The sequence below is a fragment of the Mastigoproctus giganteus genome, chromosome 12 (assembly GCF_048544385.1).
Source record: "Mastigoproctus giganteus isolate SK-2022 chromosome 12, ASM4854438v1, whole genome shotgun sequence".
In the NCBI taxonomy this organism is placed as follows: domain Eukaryota; kingdom Metazoa; phylum Arthropoda; class Arachnida; order Uropygi; family Thelyphonidae; genus Mastigoproctus; species Mastigoproctus giganteus.
The window spans coordinates 103595115-103618443 of NC_143586.1; the positions used below are offsets into that span (position 1 = coordinate 103595115).

The 23329-nt window shown below is 36.9% G+C and overlaps 1 protein-coding gene across 2 annotated transcripts in view; it reads left to right on the plus strand.

The window, feature by feature from the left end:
• LOC150077311 (N(4)-(Beta-N-acetylglucosaminyl)-L-asparaginase) overlaps nucleotides 1–23329 on the plus strand; it is a 182294-nt gene that overhangs the window by 94159 nt on the left and 64806 nt on the right. For both annotated transcript variants that reach the window (XM_090386107.1, XM_090386106.1), the window contains exon 5: nucleotides 21521–21714. In XM_090386107.1, the coding sequence (XP_090242233.1) occupies nucleotides 21521–21714 (194 nt within the window). The remainder of the gene's footprint in view (nucleotides 1–21520; nucleotides 21715–23329) is intronic.

Here is a 23329-nt window from a genome sequence, read left to right on the forward strand (position 1 = left end):
AGGGTATACACAAAACCTCCTTTACAAAATTAAAATGTTATTGTATGAATAGGGTATATGATAAAAAATTTGAAACTACTTCCAGGTGATAGAAGATATCTTCAAGTTTTGGTACACCAACCAGAAAATGTGCATGATGCAGTAGATGGCAGCATAATTGCAAAACTATCATCATATTGAAATTAATCTTGCAACCACTGATGAAACATAAGAAATAAAACTTTATTAAAATACAGTATAACAAAAATTTTAATAGAATAAAAGCTATAATATAGATAGAAATAAAGTGAATAAGAATATATAAATAAATAATAAGCACAATAGTACACAGTACTAAAAGTGATCAAAACAAATATACATAGGCTTTTGGAGCAGCTATACTTTGTATAGGTCACACCCAATGCTGTAGTCATAAAATTAGCAGAAGCTATACTCTGTGAATGTCACATATGCAGATCGTATACTGTACTTATTAATCAAATTCCAGAGGGTATACGGTGTATACCCATATATATATATATATATATATATATATACATATACAGGGTGTTTCAGTTAAACGTTTCAGAACTTCTAAGAGGGGTAGGGTACATCCTGACAACTCGAAATCATATAGCAATGTGGGGTCGGAAATGCTTTCCTGAAGCGGTGTTGTACACAGAAGCACCATAAAGAAAAGAGACCGTAAGTGAGAAATCGTTTTAATAATACATGAAAAGAAGTAAAAGGTACATGGATTAAAGTAAGTGTTCGAAGTTTCTTCCACGGGCTACAATGCACGCCTCACATCTCCGATGCATGGACATCCGAACATTCTGGAATACTCCAGGCGAATTTTGAATTTCTTCGGCAGCTACTGCGATTCTTGCAACCAGCTCCTCAGCATTGTCAACAGGGGTGTCATAAACTAGCGATTTCATATGACCCCAGAAATAAAAATCAAGACATGATAGGTCGGGTGACCGAGCAGGCCAACGCACGGGACCACCACGTCCGATCCACTGTTGACCAAATGTGACATCCAGGTAGTTACGAACATCTCCGCTATAATGGGCAGGGGCTCCATCGTGTTGGAACCACATTGTCTGTTGCGTCGATGCAAAAAAAATGTGCTACAAATCCCCTTTTTCCTGCTGAAGTGTTGTTTTCCGATGAGGCATCCTTCACACAAGGGAAGGGATTTTCAACACACATAACGACCATATCTGGGCAGTCGAGAACCCGCATGCAATACGACGTCGTGCAGCACAGATTCGATTTTCGGTCAATGTATGGGCCGGTATTATGGGAGATCACCTCATCGGACCTTACCTGTTACCGTGTCGTCTAACCGGACCTATCTACTTGATCTTTCTGCAGCAAGTATTGCCACAACTTTTGAGAGATGAACAGATTTCTGCATCGACGCAACAGACAATGTGGTTCCAACACGATGGAGCCCCTGCCCATTATAGCGGAGATGTTCGTAACTACCTGGATGTCACATTTGGTCAACAGTGGATCGGACGTGGTGGTCCCGTGCGTTGGCCTGCTCGGTCACCCGACCTATCATGTCTTGATTTTTATTTCTGGGGTCATATGAAATCGCTAGTTTATGACACCCCTGTTGACAATGCTGAGGAGCTGGTTGCAAGAATCGCAGTAGCTGCCGAAGAAATTCGAAATTCGGCTGGAGTATTCCAAAATGTTCGGATGTCCATGCGTCGGAGATGTGAGGCGTGCATTGTAGCCCTTGGAAGAAACTTCGAACACTTACTTTAATCCATGTACCTTTTGCTTCTTTTCATGTATTATTAAAACGATTTCTCACTTATGGTCTCTTTTCTTTATGGTGCTTCTGTGTACAACACCGCTTCAGGAAAGCATTTCCGACCCCACATTGCTATATGATTTCGAGTTGTCAGGATGTACCCTACCCCTCTTAGAAGTTCTGAAACGTTTAACTGAAACACCGTGTGTATATATATAGATATATATATATATATATATATATATATATACACATACACTCACGGCATATTTACTCACTTATATATATGGCATATATATTAAAAATAATAAATAAAACTATAAGTATAGCCTTAGAATCAAATTCTAATAAATTTATTTTTTAATTTTCAGTAAATATTTTAATAATATTTGTTTTTTTTCAAGTCTTTCAAAAACCAGAAAGTATATGCTATTCACCTAAAAAAAAAAATCCAGAGGGTATGTGGTGTATACCTGTGTATAGCCTCCACCACAGCCCTGGTCACACCTATAAGAAGCACCTTTAACCAGGTGCAATGACAACAATTAGGTGGGCTAAAATTTTAAGATTGGAAAACAAAGGTTACAGTTAATATGTTGCTCACAGCAATAATGCTTGGCTGCAGCAGAATTTGAAACTGGTTTGGCGAATAGTTATGGTCTGAGATACAATTGCAAAGCCTACAATCTGTCTCACCAGTATAATGCAATCAAGGCAAGTGATCTGATAAATAGAATCTGCATGTTGCAGCAAGGGAATGATAGATTTATCTTTGGAAGCCATTGACTGCAACTTCTTGCCAGGGTATTGCACACAACCAATATGGCAGTGTCACAGCAGAGCCGGAACTAGGGTCCGGTGAACGGGGCACCAGCACAGGGTGCAGCATTTTAAGGGTGCATTCGACCAGTTATATATTTTAAAATTGCTTCATTTTTGATTTAATTACAGTCAGACCTCTGTTTACAGAACTTCTTTATAGCAAATTTTTTGAATTCCTTTTTTGGTAATTACATTTAAAAGTTTCTGTAGAATGAATAATATTTCCATATAACGGATTACAAGAGATTTGAATTTGTATACTTTGTTGCCACCTCTGGCCTTAGGCAATTTAAGCAATTAGAAAGTGCAAATTAAGGGTTAAAGGGATTACCATTCCACAATGGAAGTGGAACGTAAAACATATGCAGCCACCCATCCCACATACCGAGAAGTCCTGCTGGTCAACTTCTTTCTATTGCCAGTCAAAAGAAATTAAGGCGTATTCCCAACAGAGATAATAGCTTCTGGTCAACTTGTGTTCTTTGTTCAAAATAAAAATTTTATTAAAAGAAATACTGCATTATCTTTGTACATGCTACTTGTGATTTTGTGAGAGTGAAAAATAATTATAAATTCGGGATTTATAATCACTTATGGATAAAAATATCAGGGAGGAACAGTGTTTTACAAATTTCGAAAAATAACAGAGAAACTACAATTACAAACTTCTATAAAGTATGGCCCGTTTTGTGACGTCACACTGCTGAGCTTTTGGTTTGTCCTCCAGTGGTTAGCACTGGAGGACAAACGAAATTTTTCAAATATCTGTTGATATTTCAACATGTTTTATCAATTCTGCAGGATATAAAATCTGTAACCCCTTTACAACTTCTTCAATTCGTTCATGAGTATTGTCTAATAGAATCTCATCTAAATGTAGAAATAGTGCTATGAATTTTTCTTACCTTGCCTGTAACAGTAGCTTCTTGTGAAAGGTCTTCCAAAGCAAGAAAAATTCAATTAAAATAATACACCTTCATTGCATATTTTTAGTTTATGTTATAATTTTAAAAGTACTGTATTTTGTAATATTTTGTTTCTATGATTTTATACTAGATATATATAAACAAAGTATTTGGTTTTCTGATTTTTTTGTAGTTATATGTACTTTCTTCGTAGCTTATAGAGAATTAAATTCTCTGTAGATATAAACGAATATTTGTAAGTTTCTTTTTCTTTGATATTTTTGTTTTGTTATATTCACTGTATTATTTAAATAATTTTATTAATAAATATATGCAAATCGTAGACCGTTACAATAGTAATTTTTATAAATTCATAAAGATTGCAGGGGAGTAGCAAGGGGGTTGCAGAGTGGGGGGGGATTTCCCCTAGGTGCCGAGCTTCAGGGGCACAAACTGAAGGAATTATCTGTCACTATCAGGGGCGCTAGGAAGACACATTGCCCTCGGTATCGACAACCCTACCTGCGTATAATGGGGACGTTCTTATAACACTTTTGTCCCAGGTGTAGGATTGCTTAGTTCCGGCTGTGTAACAGCATCCTAGCAAGATGTACAGAAATGCCCAGATAGTGGGAAATATTAACTGTGACAATTATCTCACTGATTGCGATAGGAACGAGAAACTTCTACGAAAGCTATATATGTGTATATTTGTTTTTATTGATTTTAATACTTTTATTCTATAAAATTTTCATTATATTGTATTTTATTTTTCAGTATATTTTAAGTTTTATTTCTAATTGTGTGAAAGGGGGATGATATGTAGTTAGCCATTAACTATGATTTAAAGAAAACTAAAAATACTATTACATCGCATAGAGTTTTAAATATTTATTAAAGTGAATCACATTAATTTACACTTACTACTTTGGAAACGTTTGAAGACTCAACTGAACCCCCTCATCAGGCCTATAGGCTCTGGGTGCCGAGCAATTGTGACTGAGCGAGTTCTCTATGCTTTCACTGCGATTTTCTAAAAGGTGAATTCTAGTTCTCTTTTATGTTCCACTCCTTAAGAAATCCTTTTATTTAATAGCAGCCCTTGTATCAAAAGTACTGGTAGAGAGTAAGGAAGGAAGGAAAGTAACCTTTCTTTATTTTTCATATTTTATAGACTAATTCCTACTAATTTTGCTTGGTCACACCAGGCACTGCTCCTGCCTCCCCTCCCCATTACAGGGCCAGTAACCTTGGCATAAAAGTTCATCTGCCAAGGGCTAAAAGGAGCCAATATGGAACACAATGTTTCCCTCTTTAGAACCAACAAGCTGTCGGCCAGAGACAAAAAATAACGATGACTCATTGCAACCAAAGAGGCTTAAAACCAATTCCTTGGCGATAGAGTTTCCTGCATTCTTAATAATGCACTCACTATCAGAACAGCCTCTTAGTAAGCTATCCCCCGTTCTAATCCAAAAACACTTGGAAATATTACAGGGTCTCCCGAGACGGTTAAGAGACTGCAATCACGGGACTTACTTGTAGAAACTGCCAACCGCAGGCATTCTGAAAAACTCTTACAAATGACAAATTTTGCTAAAATTCCAGTGAAAGTAATTCCGCATGCAACCCTAAATACATCTAAGGGTGTTATTATCTAGTTGAGACCTTTTGAATGTGATGGAGGAAGAAATTAAAAAAGAGCTTCCAGAACAAAACGTAATTGCTATCAAAAGAATTATGATCAAAAGAGACAATATACTCACACCTGCCAGAAATATCATTCTCACCTTTAACAGTCCAAACCTACCCTCATCAGTAAAAGCAGGATATCTACTTTGTTGCATTTGTCCTTTCCTAATCCATTGAGATTCTATAAATGCCAGAAGTACCACTCTCAAACGGCATGCAGAGAGAACCCAGGTTGACCCTACTGTGGATCCTCCTCACATTCAAAGTGATTGTTCAGCAAAAGAAATTATCTGTCCCAACTGCAAAAGTAACCATTCTGCTTACTCTAAAACATGTGAGAGGTGGAAAACAGAGAAAAAAATTGTGAAAATATAAAGTTGAAAACAAAGTTAGTTATCAGGAAGCAAGAAAATTAATTGTACCCAGTATGCCCAATATTGCAAAAAAAATATCAAACTGATGTTACCATTCCATCAAACATCATCATCATCATCATCAGCCATTTTCAATCCACTGCAGGATGAAGGCCTCTCCAGCAACTTTCCAGTTCCTTCTGTTTTGAGCACTGGCCATCCATTTACTACTCAAAAACTCATGAATTTCATCTATCCATCTCCGCCTTTGTCTTCCAGGTTTTCTTCTAGCTCCTCTTGGGTACCATTCTGTTATTTTCTTAGTCCATCTGTCATCATGTCTTCTAGCTATGTGTCCTGCCCAAGACCATTTTAGTTCTTTAGTTTTGATAAGAATGTCCTTTACTTGAGTTTGCTACCTAATCCATGTGTTTCTCTTCTTATCTAACAGTCTGATTCCCAATATAATTCGTTCCATTCTTCGCTGTGTAGTTCTTAGCTTCTCTTCCATTCTTTCGGTGAGTGCCCAAGTTTCACTTCCATAAGTCATGGTGGGGAGTATACATTGATTCATTATTTTACGTTTCAGACAAACTGGGATATTGCTCTTCAGTATGTGACTATATTTCCTGAATGCTATCCATCCAAAATTTATTCTTCTCTTGACTTCCAGCCATTTATCATTATTACAGCTAATAATTTGTCCCAGATAAGTATATGACTCTACCTTTTCAATTACTGCTCCTTCAATCATTATTTCCCTTTCCGTGGCATACTTGTTCATCATTACTTTTGTTTTAGCCATATTCATCTTTAGTCCAAAATCCTTACTAACTGTGCATAACTGATTAAGATTTTCCTCTAATTCTTTGGGATCATGGCTTATGACCACAATGTCATCTGCAAATCGTAAATGGTTTAGGTACTCTCCGTTCACATTGACTCCTTTCTGCGACCAGTCTAATCTTCTGAAAGCTTCCTCAAGGGCAGCAGTAAACAGCTTCGGAGATATTGTGTCTCCTTGTCGAACTCCTTTCTCGATTTTAAATTTGCTACTGTCTTTGTCTAGTCTAATAAAGGATGTAGCACTCTCATATATTTTCTTCAAAATCATAATATATGGAGTATCTATGCCTTGTCTTTCCAGTGCCCCAAACATTGCCTTATGCTGTATGGAGTCAAATGCCTTTTCATAATCCACAAATGCCAGGCATAATGGTGTTTTATATTCATTTGCTTTCTCCATTAGCTGTGATATTACGTGAAGGTGATCCATAGTTGAGAATCCTGTCCTAAAGCCAGCTTGCTCTTTCGGTTGATTCTCATCAAGTATTCTTTCTAATCTGTTAGTAATGACCCTTGTGAACAACTTGTAGATATGGGATAACAAGCTAATTGGTCTATAATTTCCAATTTCTGATTTATCTCCTTTCTTATGCAGCAAAACTATGATTGCATTATTCCACTGCTTAGGCATCACACCTTTTCTAATGCACTTTGTGAAGAGCCTTGCCAGTTTTTGTGTTATGTCTCTTCCTCCCAATTTTAACAACTCTACAGTAACTTCATCTTCCCCCGGGGCTTTCTGATTCTTCATTTTCTTCAATGCATGTTCTACCTCATCAGGAAGAATATCGGGTATGTCGTATGTGTTGCTACTTTGCAATCCATCTTCCCCACTGCTGGTATCATTCCCTCGCTCCTTGTATAATTCTCTATAGTAGTCTTCTGCTATTTGAATTATGCCTTCTCTGCTGTTTATAAGTACACCATCGCTATTCTTCAGTTTCAGTATCATTTGTCTTTCTGTATTACTGCTCATGGCTGCTGATTTAAATCCTTTGTTTTCCCTTAATGCTTCAAACCATCAAACCATCAAACCATCAAACATATCATCAATCCATCAAACATATCAGTCTCCAACTGGGCTCGGGCTGTCCTCTCTCAGCAACAGTCCAATGCCCTTAAGCACTCATGCCAAGCAAGTAATACGCCTCTTACGATACCAACAAAATCTGCTCCTCTGCCTGTGATTGCTACTACTTTAAATAATCCTAGTTTGACTTCAAAAAAGATTATTCAGGATGCATCGATTGCAGAGTACTCATCCAAAAAAGGAAGATGCGATTCCGGAAATATTTGCAGAAGAAGAGATGGACGCTGGTCTCCCAACCTTTCCAAAAAGAGACAAACCAAAGCCTGAATGCCATAAGACAACCTTGTCATGTAAAGCTTCTTCTAAATTCAAATAATGTCTTATATTTTTCAGTGGAATTGCAGAGGTTTTCATGGTAACACTGATGACATTCAGTACTTAATTAAATACCACTACTCTCCAATTGGTCTCTATCTGCAGGAAGCCTATTTTAACTCCTCAAATTTCCGTTTCCATAAAAAACTACCCAATCTATTGAAGAGATTGGAATACTTCCAATTCTGCTTGTGGTGGTGTAGCTATTTTGATTAACTTAATCATTCTCCAAACCCAAATAGAAGCCATTGCTGTGCATTTGATTACTCAGATTGCATTAACACTAGTCTCAGTCTATCTCCACCAAATCATAAGTACTCTTATAAAGATCTTGAAGAGCTTTTAATCTAACTACTCTCCCCTGTCTGCTTGCTAGGGAATTTCAATGGCCACCACTCGTTATGGGGATCCTCTAAATTAGATAGAAATGGCCGACTGATTGAAACTCTACTAGATAAACAAAACCTTATCATTCTTAATAGTGGTGCACACACTCATATACAGTTACCTACTGGTCAGACTTCTGCAATTGACCTCTCAATTTTCTTCCCCCTTACTTTTTCCAGTCATTCAACAGTCCACTATGGATGATCCCATTGGCAGTGACCATTTTCCAATTGTTTGTAACCTGCTCACTACATAACCATTAGATCAACTACAAGAAATGGAAATTCTCTAAAGCCAATTCAGCCAAATTTCAGTCAGCAATCACTCTGGACAAAAAAACTATTCAACTATGAGTACAGAGAAAGGCAACAAGATTAGTGAATAGAACAAAGGGTTGCTCTTACGAAGAAAGGCTTAAATTTTGCAAATTACAGTGTCTGGAGACTAGGCACCTGCGAGGTGTATAAAGCCTTGAATGGTTTGATCATGCTCAATGCTGATGGGATTCTTCCTCTTGCTCAGAATAATCACCTGAGAGGGCATAAATGAAAATTGAGGAAAGACAGATGTAGGATAGATGTGCAGAAGTTTGCCTTTAGCCAGTGGGTAGTTGGTTGGTGGAACAAACCTCCATCCTTTGTTGTGGAAGTTTATAGCCTAAATAAATTTCAGGCTGAGCTGGACAGGTATTTGGAACGAATGGAGGGGTGAAATGAGAGGGGAGTTTTTTTTTTTTTTTTTTGGCTGATGCTGCATAAGCTTGCTTTCTTGCATCATATGCCTCTACTAATGCTACAGCCTATAGATAAAGTAACTGATTATATCACATCCTGTCTTTTAATTGCATGTGTGTGTGTGTGTTATGGGGGTTTAACCGCACATAAGCTGCTGTGGCTATAATGTGTCTATTCACAGGAAAATGCTAAAAACAAATTTTAGGCATAACCACTTTATTTTGTTTACAGAGATCTTTTAGTGTTGCAGCTAAATACTCAATTCCATTATCAAATCCCCCAACCCGACGGCACCTCAACTACTGGTGGAACAAAGAGTGCACAAAAACGAAGGGAAAAAAAATAAAGCATTTAATTTATTCTGTCGATCTCCAATCACAGCTAATCTAATTAACTACAAGAAGCTAAGGGCAAAAGTGCATTTCATTCAAAGGCATAAAAGATTCTTGACTCAGTTTGCATATACTATCAATAGAAACACCAACTCCAGATTAATATGGAACAAAATTATTATTATTATTATTATTATTAGACATATGGTGTAAGGAAGCCTGAGGCTTATGCTGCACCAGCCAAAAAAAGAAAAAAAAATCTGAGTTACCCTGAAAGAGAGTGAAGTAGAAGGGAATCACCAAGAAAGAGAAGAATAATGATATCCAGCTTAGGACCCTGGGTGTGCCAAGCCCATACTCACCAGATGTGAGCCCCTGGGGTTAGGCAGCTTTCTGGGAAGTTTCCAATTATCCCTTCCCCAATTTTTTCCTGCAATGGGCAAGAACTCTCTGCTCCTCCAGATATAGTGAATGTCTTGGGCAAAACCTTTGCCCAAGTCTTAGCTGCACCAAACTTCACTCCGAATTTCCAGAAAATTAAGACCACCACCGAACAGAGACCCATAAACGTTCGAACCTCACTATTCTATATGATCAGCCTCTTCAATATGAACTTTTACAGACCATCAGAACAACACGAAGCAGTGCTACTGGGCCAGGTGGCATATATTATGTCATGCTGCAGCATCTCGATGGCAAAAACTTACAACTGCTGCTAGTCTTTAACTGGATCTTCCTGGAAAATATTTATCCAACCTCTTGGCACCATGCTACAGTTTTGGCCTTTTTTGAAACCTGGGAAAGATTCCTCCAGTCCTGATAGTTACAGGCCAATCTCTCTGTTAAGTTGCCATGGTAAAATTCTTGAAAAAATGATCCACAGTCGACTCATTTGGATCATTGTAACTCAACATTTACTGAGTAATTATAAACATGGCTTTTGCAAAAACAGGTCTTCCTTAGATCTGATTATCAAGGCTGAATTTGAAATTCACAATGCCTTTGTGATAAACGAACACCTTGTTATGGTCTCCATAGATATAGAGAAGCCATTTGATACTACCTGGCTCTATGGCATTCTCAGTGACCTTCATAATCTTGGTCTATGAGGTAACCTGCCTATATTTATTAGGAACTTCCTTCAGAGCCGCTCTTTCCAGGTTTGATACCAACACCCCTTTTCTTCTACATTCTCGCATTTGCCCTTAGAATTGAATTCTAAGCTAATCTTTATGTTGACCATCTCTCTATTTCTTGCCATTCTCAGAACATGAGATCTATTGAGCTGCAATTGCAGATGTCCCTCAATAAAGTACAAAAGAGGGCTGAGCTCAATGGACATTGTCTTTCCCATCAGAAAACAGTTGCGATCCATTTTTGCGATCAACGTAAATTGCATATAGATCCTGAACTTCGGATATCAAATTCCACCATTCCGATTGCCAACAATATCAGATTCTTGAGATTGATCCCTGACAGCTAGTTAAACTTCTTTGAGCACATTAAATTAATACGTACTACCTGTCTGAAAAAGCTGAACATGCTAAGAGTTTTATCTGCCCTGTCTTGGGGAGCAGACTGTACAACTTTGTTGCTCTTATATAGAGCACTGATTAGATCCCATTTGGATTATGGTGCCCCGGTTTACGATTCTGCCCGAAAGAGAGTATTACTCTGGCTTGATCCTGTACAACACAATGCGGTGCAGATTGCTCTTGGTACTTATAGGACATCTCTAACCTATAGTTTATATATTGAAGCCCATAAGGCCCCTCTGTACCTCCGCAGAAAAATTTTACCACTTAAATATGCAGCCAAAATACAGAGTTGTTCTCCGTACCCCATTCAGCCACACTCTTTAATCCACCATTTCACAATCTCTATAGAAATAAACCAAGTAAAATACAGGTCTATGGCTCCTTGAAATATCACAGAATTGGAACGTTCCTCTCTGCAATAGGCAACAGATAAAGAATTATTCTCACCCATCATGGGCTCCCTTTCCTCAACTGTCCTGCGATACTTATTTTCTCCAATGGGGAAAGAATTGTCTACTGACTCTGAATGTGCAACACCTCCATGCTAGCCATATTCAAAACTATTTGACTTCTTACGAATATATATGGAGGGTTCCAAATCTCATTCAACTATTGGAGCAGGAGCAGTGTTTCCCTCTGCTATCACATCAGCTTCTCTTCCACCCGAGTACAGCAACTTTTCAGTGGAACTATATGCAATACATATAGCTCTAGAAAATTTGACTCTTCACCCATCTGCAAAATATTTAGTTTACACCAACTCTCTCATCTCAATTAGAGTAATGCAGAATCCCTCTTATCAGGATCACCCTGTTTTAAATCAAATCAGGAATTTGGTGTTGAAAATTGAAGATCGTCAACAACTAGTGAACTGACTCGCCTCCATCTAATCACAGGCAATAACCATCCTCAGTGTCCTCACTGCTCTGAACATCTAATAGTCAAACATATTTTGATTGACTGTTCACATTATGAACAACATTGAATTTCAATATTTCATTCTCTGGCTAATCTCCAAGAACCGATAACATTAAATCATATTATTGGTGAGGAGGCAAATGTTAATGAACTTTTCTGTTTTCTGAAACAAATAGAAATGTATGAATGAATGTGATTAGTTTCTGAGCTGAAATGAAATTGAACTGGCTTCATATTAATTATTTTTTAACATTCCTATGAATAGGTGCACTATAGCCACAGCAGTTTGTGTTGCCATTAAACACACACACACACACACACACACACACGTCATACAATGATGACAATAAGAGGCATACAATGATTTTCCAGTAAGATCAGTCACACCACAATACCACAAAGAAGTTTATACATTCCTGAACACAGTGTTTCCAGGGAAGTGAATTTGAAAACAAGGGCCGATTTTTTAGTCCCCCTGATCTGACTCTTTTAGGTTTTCCTCTCTGGGAATTTGTGAAAGACCAGGTGTATATTGCACCTCTTCCAGGAACCAATTATGGAACTTAAACAATGCATTTGTGAAGCAATCAGCTATCTTTACAGGGATACGTTATGCTGAATATTATTATTATTAGCTATATGGTGCATGGAAGCCTGAGACTTATGCTGCACCAGCCAAAAAAAAAAAAAAAAAATCTGAATTACCCTGAAAGAGAGAGAGAGTCAGAAGTAGAAGGGAATCGCCAAGAAAGAGAAGAATGAGGATATCCAGCTCAGGACCCTGGGTGTGCCAAGCCCATACTCACCAGATGAGAACCCATAGGGTCACAAAAGAATCCTAAACAGATTCTTTTGTGACTGCATCATAGTATCCAATCAAATTGGTCAGGCAAGACTTCCCCTTAACAAAACCATGCTCTGTCTGAGCTATGACTGAAGTCTTCTCTAGATGATCCTGCAGGGCTTCTTTAACCAGTGCCTCCATTAATTTTCCAGGAACAGAAGTTAAACTAACAGGTCTATAATTATTTGTGTTGCCCTTTGATCCTCCTTTGTGAATTGGGGTCACATTTGCACATCTCCAGTCCATGGGTACTTCCCCTGAGTCCAAGGAAGCTCTCATAATTATGGCTAAGGGTTTGCTTACTTCCTTTGCTGCTTCCTTTAATATAACTGGATACATCCCATCCACCCCATTTGCCTTTCTTGTATTTATCTTCAACAATTTCTCCTCCACTTTACTCTCAGTTATTACAAGATTCTCTAGCTTACTGCCAGAGTTGAATACACCTCTGGCATTCCCCTCGCTGAATAACTCCTCATGTGTGAATGTCGATGCAAAATATTCATTCAGTTTGTTAGCTACCTGAGCAGGATCATCAACAGTTGATTCATCGATATCAAGTGGACCAATCTGATTCATCCCCTTCTTTCTAGAGTTTACATAAGTAAAGAACTCTTTGCTGTTTTTCTTTGCATCCCTTGCCAAAGATTTCTCGTAATCTGCCTTCGCCTGCCTAACCTCCTTTGTAACTTGGTTACAGATCAACTTGTATCTATCATAGGCTTCTGTGTCACGTGTTAATTTGTATGTATCCCATGCATTTTTCTTCTCTGCCATATGTCTCATTAGTTCATCTGACATCCACTTAGGCCTAAACCTTGAACAATATTTCTTAAATGGTATGTAAAGCCTAGTAGCTTCCAAGATAAGTTCTTTGAATGCTTCCCATTTTGAATTTGCTGTTGGTAACATCATCAGTTGGTCCTACTGTATAGAATTTAAATACTGTCTCAGTCCATCGTAGTCGCCTTTACGAAAGCAATAACCCTTCCCTTTACTCCTAATGGTAGTTACCTCTTTGAGTAACTCCCACTTCAGCACACTGTGATCACTGCCACCTAGTGGTTCATTTACCTGCAGATTCTTAATGCATGAAGAATCACTACTGATAATCAAATCAAGAGTATTACTCCCTCTAGTTGCCTCCCGAACATGCTGATGTAGAAAACAATCATCCAATAAATCCCCAAAAGCCTTCCTAGTGTGTGAGTGACCAGCCCCAAAATTCCAGTCAATATCTGGGAAATGAAAATCCCCCATTATAAGACTCTCTGATTTACTGGCCCATTCTATTTCCCCGTACAGTTTCTTATTATACTCATCAGAGTCATTAGGCCTATACCACACTCCTACTCTCAATTTTGATCTCCCAATGCTTATGTCACACCAAACTGACTCGACACTGCACTGTCCAGCAATGTCGACTGGCTTCACTTCCTTGGATTTTATGTATTTCTTAACTAATAGCATAACCCCTCCTCCCTTCCTACCCTGTCTATCCTTTCTGTAGACATTGTACTCCCCAAATTCCAGTTCTGCATTCCTTATATCTGTGTGACACCACGTCTCTGAAATCCCCACAATATCTGCCTTTGATGTTTTGAGCAATACCTCAAATTCATCAAATTTATTTACTAAACTCCTTGCATTGGTGTACACGCAAGTATACATGCACCTGTTCTTTTTCTTAGCTATTCTAACACAACCTATGTGTTTATTTTTACCCCTATGATTCCCAGCAGTCTCTGAACTATCCTGCATCTTATTTTCCAGGTTGCGGCTCATTCCAATAGAAGCAGTGCAAGAATCACTGTCACCTCTGCCAGTGGCTACTGTTAATCTATTAGTTCTTGTATCCCCCCAATCTAGCAGTTTTCCAACCCACCTAACACTGCCTCGATAGCATCAGCAAACATTCTTGCACCCTTTCTATTTAAGTGTATCCCATCCCTGTAGAAGCAGTCTCTCCTGTTAACAAGTACAGACCAGGCTGAAAAACATTCTGCCCTTGAGCCTTGTACAATCCTTCCAGGGCCGAATTGATCGACAGGGCTCTCATCATATACTCCCTCCTATCGTGTCTGGGCAGAATTGCAGACACTTTCAAATTCAACCCTAATTCACGGCTTTTTTTCAGCAGTGACCTGTACTTGTTAAGTAATTCCGCTGGTCTCCTACTCTTAATATCATTAGTGCCAACGTGTACAACTATATCACCTTTTGTGCCCTTAAAAGATGATATCCGCTCTACAACGTCATCAACCTTTGCCCGTGGCAGGCATACCCTGGTCCTGTTCCACCTATCCTTTTTACAAAGCATGTTTCCCGTTTCCCTGACAATAGAGTTACCAACAACTACTAGTTCCTTTGGGACCAGCGCATTTTGCCTTGGGGGCTGCCCACAACAATGCCAGAGCTTGTACTTGGTCATCGTGCAACACAGCGGCACGTTCAGAGACTGCCACCCTGTCCTTCAAGCTCTTATATAGGCCCAAAGCAATGCTGAGTTGTCGCCTGATTTCCTTACACTCCTTGCATCGCACACACACAAAGACATCCCCCATGGCAGTATCATGTCCCGTACCTGACTGCTCCACAAACATCAACCAATTAGTGCATTTTAATAGGCTGTGATTCAGAGGGCAACTGCCCCCCTCAGTTCTCCCCTGAGCCACAGCACTCCCATTAGCTTGAGCCTTTTGCTTTGCTGCTCTGGTCAGAGTCATGATTTCGATTTAATTTCAATAAAATTTCAATTTCAGTACAAAATTAAAACCATAAACTTATATCTCAACACAGTTATAACTCTATATTTATGTTTCAGTATCGAGTGTTATCTACGAAATCCCTTTATATAACTTCTGTATCAAGTTAAGGTATTAATTATTTATTTTTTACTAATTATTTATGTTACGTAACCCAAGTCGTTATATGTATAGTTAAAAGTACAATTTAATTGACAATGAAGTTCAACAAGATTAATAATCTGATTAATTGACAATATTATGTACTATACTATACTATATTATGCTTATGCTATCTATTTCGAGATATTTTGTATCGCGTAGCAATGGCGGCTATTTACGAACGGTAAACACGTGGATTTGATACCCTTTCCGATACTAAGTAATACCTACAAAATCTCTATCTAAGTTACTTTAATCTAAGTATCGTAAATAAGAATATAAAACTACTCTAGAAAATAAGTTAATATGCCAATTTAAGCTAATAAAACAGAAAATAAATCAGAAAAAACTTCTCTGTTCCAGGAGCGGTAAAAATGTACATCTACACAGGCTACTCTCGTCCTCAAAAAAAATCATTGATAAATATGCAAAACGACAATGGGCCAAACCCTGAACCCTGAGGGACTCCACTAATAGCATTATTCCACCAAGAGCAATCTCTGTCTTCTCCTACTCAGCTATCCTTTTATCCATTGTAACAACTTGCCCTTAATGCCATACTGCTCCAATTTACAGTAATCTTCCATGTGCAACAGTATAAAAAGCTTTCCTGAAATCAAAGTATATGATATCAAAATTATTTTTTGCATCCAGTTCCTTTGTGACTACGTCATAGTATCCAATCAAATTGGTCTGGTAAGAACTTTCCCTTAACAAACCCATGCTGTGTCTGAATTATTAATGTAGTCTTGTCTAGATGATCCTTCAATGCTTCTTGAACCAGTGACTCCATTATTTTCCCTCGAACAGAATTTAAACTAACAGGTCTGTAATTACTCGTGTCACCCTTTGATCCTGCTTTGTGAATTGGGGATGCATTTTCACATCTCCAGTCTGTTGGGACCTACCCTGAGTCCAAGGATGCTCTCATAATTATGGCTAAGGGTTTGCTTAGTTCCTTTGCCACCTCCTTTAATATAACTGGATAGATCCAATCCATCCCAGGGTGTCTTTCTTATGTTTAACTTCAACAAATTCTCCTCCACTTTGCTCTCAGTTATTACAAAATCATTTAGCTCCCTGTTAGAGTTTAATAAGCTTCTGTCCTCCACTTCCCTACAGAATTCCTCATGTGTAAATGCAGATGCAAAATACTCATTCAGTTTGTCAGCTATCAGATCAGGATCATCAACAGTCAAATCATTGATATCAAATGGTCCAATCTGATTCATCCCCTTCCTTCTAGAATTTATATAAGGAAAGAAGGTTTTTGTTGTTTTTCTTTGCATCCTTTGCAAAAGATTTCTTGTAATCTGCATTTGCTTGCATAACCTCCTTTGTGACTTGATTACAGACTAGCTTGTATCTACCACAGGATTTTGTGCTGTCTGATAATTTTTATGCATCCCATGCATTTTACTTCTTTGCCATTATTATTACTAGGGGTCACTAGCCTTTTCTTGTCTACACTAAACTAGCAACTCACATTTGGTAAGTAATAAGAAAATATTCTAAGATTAATTCATAATTGCCAAAATAATGAATCCAAACTATTTATGAGTCAAGTTTCCAATTGTCGCAGGCCTAAAAACTCTTGGTTTTTATTAGCGGAGTCTGTCCATCCAAAGGAAGAATTAAAGTACAAGATAACATTGTTCAAGAAAATTATAAGTTCTGAATATATTTCTAGTAACATAATTTTGGAATTTATACATTTACAGTGTCTTCTTTACAAGTTTCCAGTTCACTTTACTTTCAGCATTTATGATATATAAGGACAATGTACAATTCTTATAAGTTAAAATTTTAGCAGTGTCTACCTCAAAGTGTTAAGTCTAAATTTACAGTAAAAGACCCTATTCCATTCTGAGATTATTTAACTCAAAACAAACATTCAGAATGTATATATATATATATATACGTATATATAAACAAGTATGGCCAACTGTATATATATATATACACAGTTGGCTATACTTGTGTACTTTTATGAATAGTTAGTTATTGATGCAAGTTAAAAAAGGTTGCCCACTTTTAGAGATGATTAATCTTTAATTTCTCCTGCGAGTTCCTGGCGCTTCAAATTTATCAAAATTGGTATGAAGATGTTGGAAACATACTTAAAAAAAAAAATTTTTTTTTTTTGATATTTATCGATGGAAAAGTAAAGCTTTTTTATTTTGTTCTTTAATTCTGTTCAATTCCAGTCTTATGGGAAAGTGAAACTATTTATTTTCTGGCCAAACAATCAGACATCGTATAATAGTAATATTCCATCCTTACGGTTTTAGTTGATTAAAAGATACAAAACTTTTAAGCTGAATTGCAAATCTTCACTTGAAAATAATCTTTGGTTAACTGCAGACAGATAACCATTTCAAACAACTATTCCAAATGCTCAGAACTTATTTATTTACTTGGAACTTTTATCTTCACTTTAACTAAAACTTAATATATCTCATCACTCTGTGGTTCCTGTCTCCTTACATGCTCATACTCTCTTTATACCAGCAGTAACTAGAAGTAACATTCAAAATTCTCAGTTCCCATTTCTCAGTTGATGTGGGAGATTTGATTCAAGATGCATATACAGTATAATATTTTATCTTCTTTTTTTTTTTGTTTAAAACACTTTTCATTAACTATGACTTTGTGGTCTTAAATCAATTTATAATTATAAAACTAACAAATAACGTTACACTTATGTAAAAGAAAAAGAAATCTGTCTCAAATTACTAAACCAGTTATGGATATACATTAGTACATGTTCTATGACTCATAAACAATAATGAATGTAGGCAATGAGACTCTCAGGTGAAGATTATTACAAAACAAAAATAAATTAACTTACCTGCTCAATAAAAATGAGAATGAAATTACTTCAACTGCGATACCAGTTCGTCAGTTTTTAAATACAGAATAGTCATTACAAGATTTTATGTGGAGAAATACACTGCGGCCACATGCTATTAAAATGTTTGTTTAGTAAAGAAATACAAATCTCACTATTTAAAAATTTTAACATGTGCTTGCTGTCTACATTTCTGGATTTGTTCTGAATGCTCTTGCACATTGAAATATTCCCTACTTCACAGCATGAAAATAGGATTCAGCATGAATTTAGAAACTAATCAGCCAGCCAGTTATGGAATATTTTTGCTAGGTAATGAGATCTATAATTCCTAGTTTATGAAACAATAAACTAAAATTGTAATTTCATCTGGACTTACTATATTTCCTCATATTAGTATTAGTATTAGTAACGGCCGTATGGTGCAAGAAAGCCTATGGCTTATGCTGCACCAGCCAAAAAAAAAAAAAATAAAATAATCCGAACAAAACAATGATAAAAACAAAAATTAAATAAATAATAATAATTAATAAATAAATAAAAATTATAAAATGAAATAAAAATAAATAAAAAGGAAATTAATCCTATCATCCTATGCGCTTCCCTTACCCGAAAGTACTATCCAGATGACCTTTGAATTTCCCCAAACTGTCGGCCTCTACCACCCATGAAGGCAACTTATTCCAGTAATTTATAACTCGCTGGCTAAAATAAAACTTCCTGCAGTCCAATCTAAACATTTCCCCCCGTAACTTGAATTTATGTCCCCTAGTTCTAGCATCATTTATAATCTTGAAAATTTTATCCTCATTCATTTTACTGATGCCTCTCAGAGCCTTAAACACCTCAATCAAATCTCCTCTAAGGTGTCTAGTTTCCAAACTCTGCAACCCACATATTCGAAGTCTTTCTTCATAAGGACGCCCTTTTGCCGATCTCACCAGGCGAGTTACCCTTCTTTGCACCCTTTCAAGAAGCTCGATGTCTTTCTTTAGGTGCGGTCTCCATACTTGAACACAGTATTCCAAGTGTGGTCTAACATAAGCCTTATATAATGGGATTATCACGTCCCTATCTCTACTTGCAAAATTTCGATAGATCATCGATAGGACACCATGGGCCTTCCTTGCAATGTTTACAATGCTCAGAGAATTTCATGTCTGACCGTATCGTAACACCCAAGTCCCTTTCCTCCAGTACTGGATTTAGTTGAACTCCACCAAGTGAATAAGTTATTTTGAGATTACTGTTTCCCAGATGTAATACCTTACACTTTGTTGGATTAAAGCACAGCTGCCATTTTTCTGACCATTCTTGAAGTCTATCTAGGTCTCTCTGAAGAAGCTCAGCTTGACAGTGATCATTAACTACTCTACCAATTTTAACATCATCTGCAAATTTAGACATCACGCCCTCTATCCCTTCATCAATGTCGTTTATGAAAATTAAAAACAACAGTGGTCCTAATACTGATCCTTGGGGAACCCCACTTCTTACATCAACCCAATCTGAGGAATAGCCATTTATCACAACCCTCTGCCTCCTGCCCTAAAGCCATCCTTCTATCCATCTAAGGATTTTCCCAGTGATTCCAACCTGTTCCAGCTTATAAAGCAACCGCTCATGTGGGACTGAGTCAAAAGCTTTGCTGAAATCTAAATAAACAATGTCGAAATTATTCCCTAAATCCAGCTCGTGAGTGACCCTTTCGAAATAGCGAACCAGATTTGTTAAACATGATTTTCCCTTTACAAAACCATGCTGAGTATCCTTGAGAATTTCAATTCGATCCAAATGATCCTGAATTCCACCCTTGATCATTGCCTCCATGATTTTCCCTACTACTGAAGTCAGACTGACAGGTCGATAATTTCCCACTTCACTTTTCGAGCCACCCTTATGTATGGGAGATACATTTGCACTTTTCCAATCCAAGGGAATCTCCCCATAGTCTAGTGATGCTCGCATAACCAGCCTCAGTGGTTCAATGCACTCGCTTGCCGCCTCTCTCAAGATTATAGGGTATATTCCATCAACTCCAGGAGCCTTACTGGTCTGTAGGCTTGAAAGTGTTTTCATTAAATAATCTTGCGAAATTTCAATATCATTAATTACATATTTTTTAACTTCGCTCCCACAATTTCCCATTGCCACAAAAGGCTTTTCATTTGTAAATATCGATGCAAAATAACTGTTGAGTTGATCTGCAACGGCAGCTGGTGTATTTAATACTATCCCCTTTCCCTTACGTAAAGGTCCGATCTGGTTTGTCCTGCTCTTCTTGGCATTTATATATGTGAAGAATTCTTTATCTCTAAGATATGAAATCTTAGTTGACATTATGTCATTTCCACAACATATTACAGAGATATTTGTCACATAAAAAAAAAAGTAAAGTGCAGCCATTATCAACCCACTGCAGGATGGAAGCCTCCTCAACAATTCATGTTGAGGGAAATGGACCATAATCTGCCACGCTGGTCCAGTGCAGGTTGGCAGATCGACCGTATTCAGCAGTCAGGGGCTTGAACCCCGGTCTACTCAAAGAGCATGTGCTACTGCACTTCCACTCGGCTACGGAGGCCGTCTATTTGTCACATATAAATTGTTAAATATTTGTAAAATAATAAGAGAAGTTAACCTCAATATAGTATGTAAACGAAAAAATCTAAAAACTTACATTAGAGTAACAAATAGTTACTCTAATGTAAGTCGTTTTGCAGTTTTTCACAGTTGCAATGTAAGTTTAAAATTGTTTTGCAATTTTTTTGTTAAATTCTTTTAATAATTTTCTTATTTTTAATTGTATTAAATTGATTTTTAATTGTGTTAAATTAATTTTTTAACTATTTGTTAAAAAATTTTTAACAAATAGTTAAAAATTTTTAATGTAAGTTTTTCGTTTTAATTTCTGGAGAGTATCATATAGACGTATTCTACGTACTATGTTGGGGTTAACTTCTCTTATTATTTTACAAATATTGATATTAACGTAGAACGTATTGGGCATCACAGCTCTGGTTCACACTATATAAATTGTTAAAATATAACCAATGTGACTTTAATATGAATACATCTGATCACCCTTTTTGTTTAAAAATTATAGTTGAAATTGATTTGTTCTGCCAAATAATATTTATCCTTATGTGAAGAGAAAGTGGATTGATTTTCTTAAGAAATTTGTGAATACTAGAATGCTGATGAAAGTTTTAATCTTGTTTATGTGTTTCATTCTAGAATGTATACCCAGATCCCAAGAAATCTTGTGGTCCATATAAAGCTACTCAGGAAAAAGTGCCTATCAAAGATGAATTTAAAAAACCGTCATTTGGAAGTGACAATCATGATACTGTTGGAATGGTAGTAATAGATAATGAAGGAAGAATAGCAGCAGGTACTTCAAGCAATGGAGCCAAATTTAAAATACCTGGGTAAATAGAATTTTAAATTCTGTATTATTTATATTAGACTGTAAGTTATTTAAATGGCATTTTGAATTTCTTCTGTAGGAATTAATCAGAAGGGATTATTAAGTAACCAAAATATTTTATTTGTCATTACAGAAGACATTAGACAAATGAATGAACTGTGAAAAATGTAAGTTTGTCAGCTGCTTGCAAATGGCATTGCAACTAACAGGGGCGCCTCCGTAGCCAGGTGGGAAGGAGCAGCAGTGTGTAGCACACACTTCTTGATTAGACCGGGGTTCGAGCCCGTCACCACCAAATATGGAGAATGCGGAAAGGTCATGGAATGACCACCGTATATCCCGGAGCAATATGGCCTTAGTTGCTAATGCTCCTAAAAACCAAATAACAAACAAACAACAAAGCAACTAACAGGGTAAATACAGGATGAGGCACAGTATTGTTTGATTTCTGTGGATCAAATATGTCAATTTGAAATTCATCACCAGTTTACATGTATCTCTATCATATGCTTGTGCTCTATAGCTACAACCACCAAAGCAGCAGTAAACCCACAAACAGATCAGCATCTGTGCTAAGAATGCAATGGGACCTGCCACATCAACAAACTCGACATGACACTCTATATCTAGAAAAAATAAGGGTCGCAATATGCAGGATGAGATGTGGATTTATGTCAGAGAGGGTGATACCTGTCCTTGGAAATGCATATCCCTACTTTGTTGAACCCACAAAAAACCTTCAGCACCACTTTCAGTTGAAACTCCCTCCTCACCAATGTACAGCTACAATCTGACTTCTTGGCTGTCAAAGATATTTTTCTATCACAGAATACAAAATGGCATAAACAAGGCATAAATACTCTTTTGCTGCAGTGGGACAACTTTGCCTTAACAAATTTGGTGGTTATATTGATGAACGATAACCTTGTGACTATGCACTATTGTATCTAACAACTTTCATGAATTTCTTTTATAAAATTTGTGAATGATCTGTCTCTTTTATTATTTTACAAGAAAATTTCTTATTTTTCAAATTTCAGCCAAGTTGTGTGTTATGCTTGTCAAAGATGTATTTCTATTATGTTTTCCCAATACAGTTTTATTGAATATTAATGTAACGGTCAATATAATTATGTTTGTAGATAATACAGTGAAAGAATATAAATCCATAGATTAGCTTTGTTTATTAACACCTCTCTTAATATCTTTTTCAGTGACAAAGAATTTTGAAAGAAATTAAAAAATGCCATGAAAATGCCAATTAAACATGAACAAAGACTGAATAAAACATTTCTTTTCAGCAAAAGTTATGGTTGAAGCTAAGAAAAGCTGAAAACGGCAATCATTGTGTGCTGAACAATTTTGTACTGGTTCAAATACAAGTCTGAGAATGATACCAAAGCAATATTATAAGCAATATGATTTTCAAAAAGCAATTTTTTTATGAGTAGCACACTGTTTTCTTTTGCACATAATGCAATATGGATGTAGAGTTTTCCTATTTGACACTAATTTTTACCAGTCATAATATGCAGCTGCTAATAATTTTCCTTGGAAGATTTGTTTCTAGAAGGCGCCTCCGTAGCTAGGTGGGAAGGAGCAGCAGTGCGTAGCAC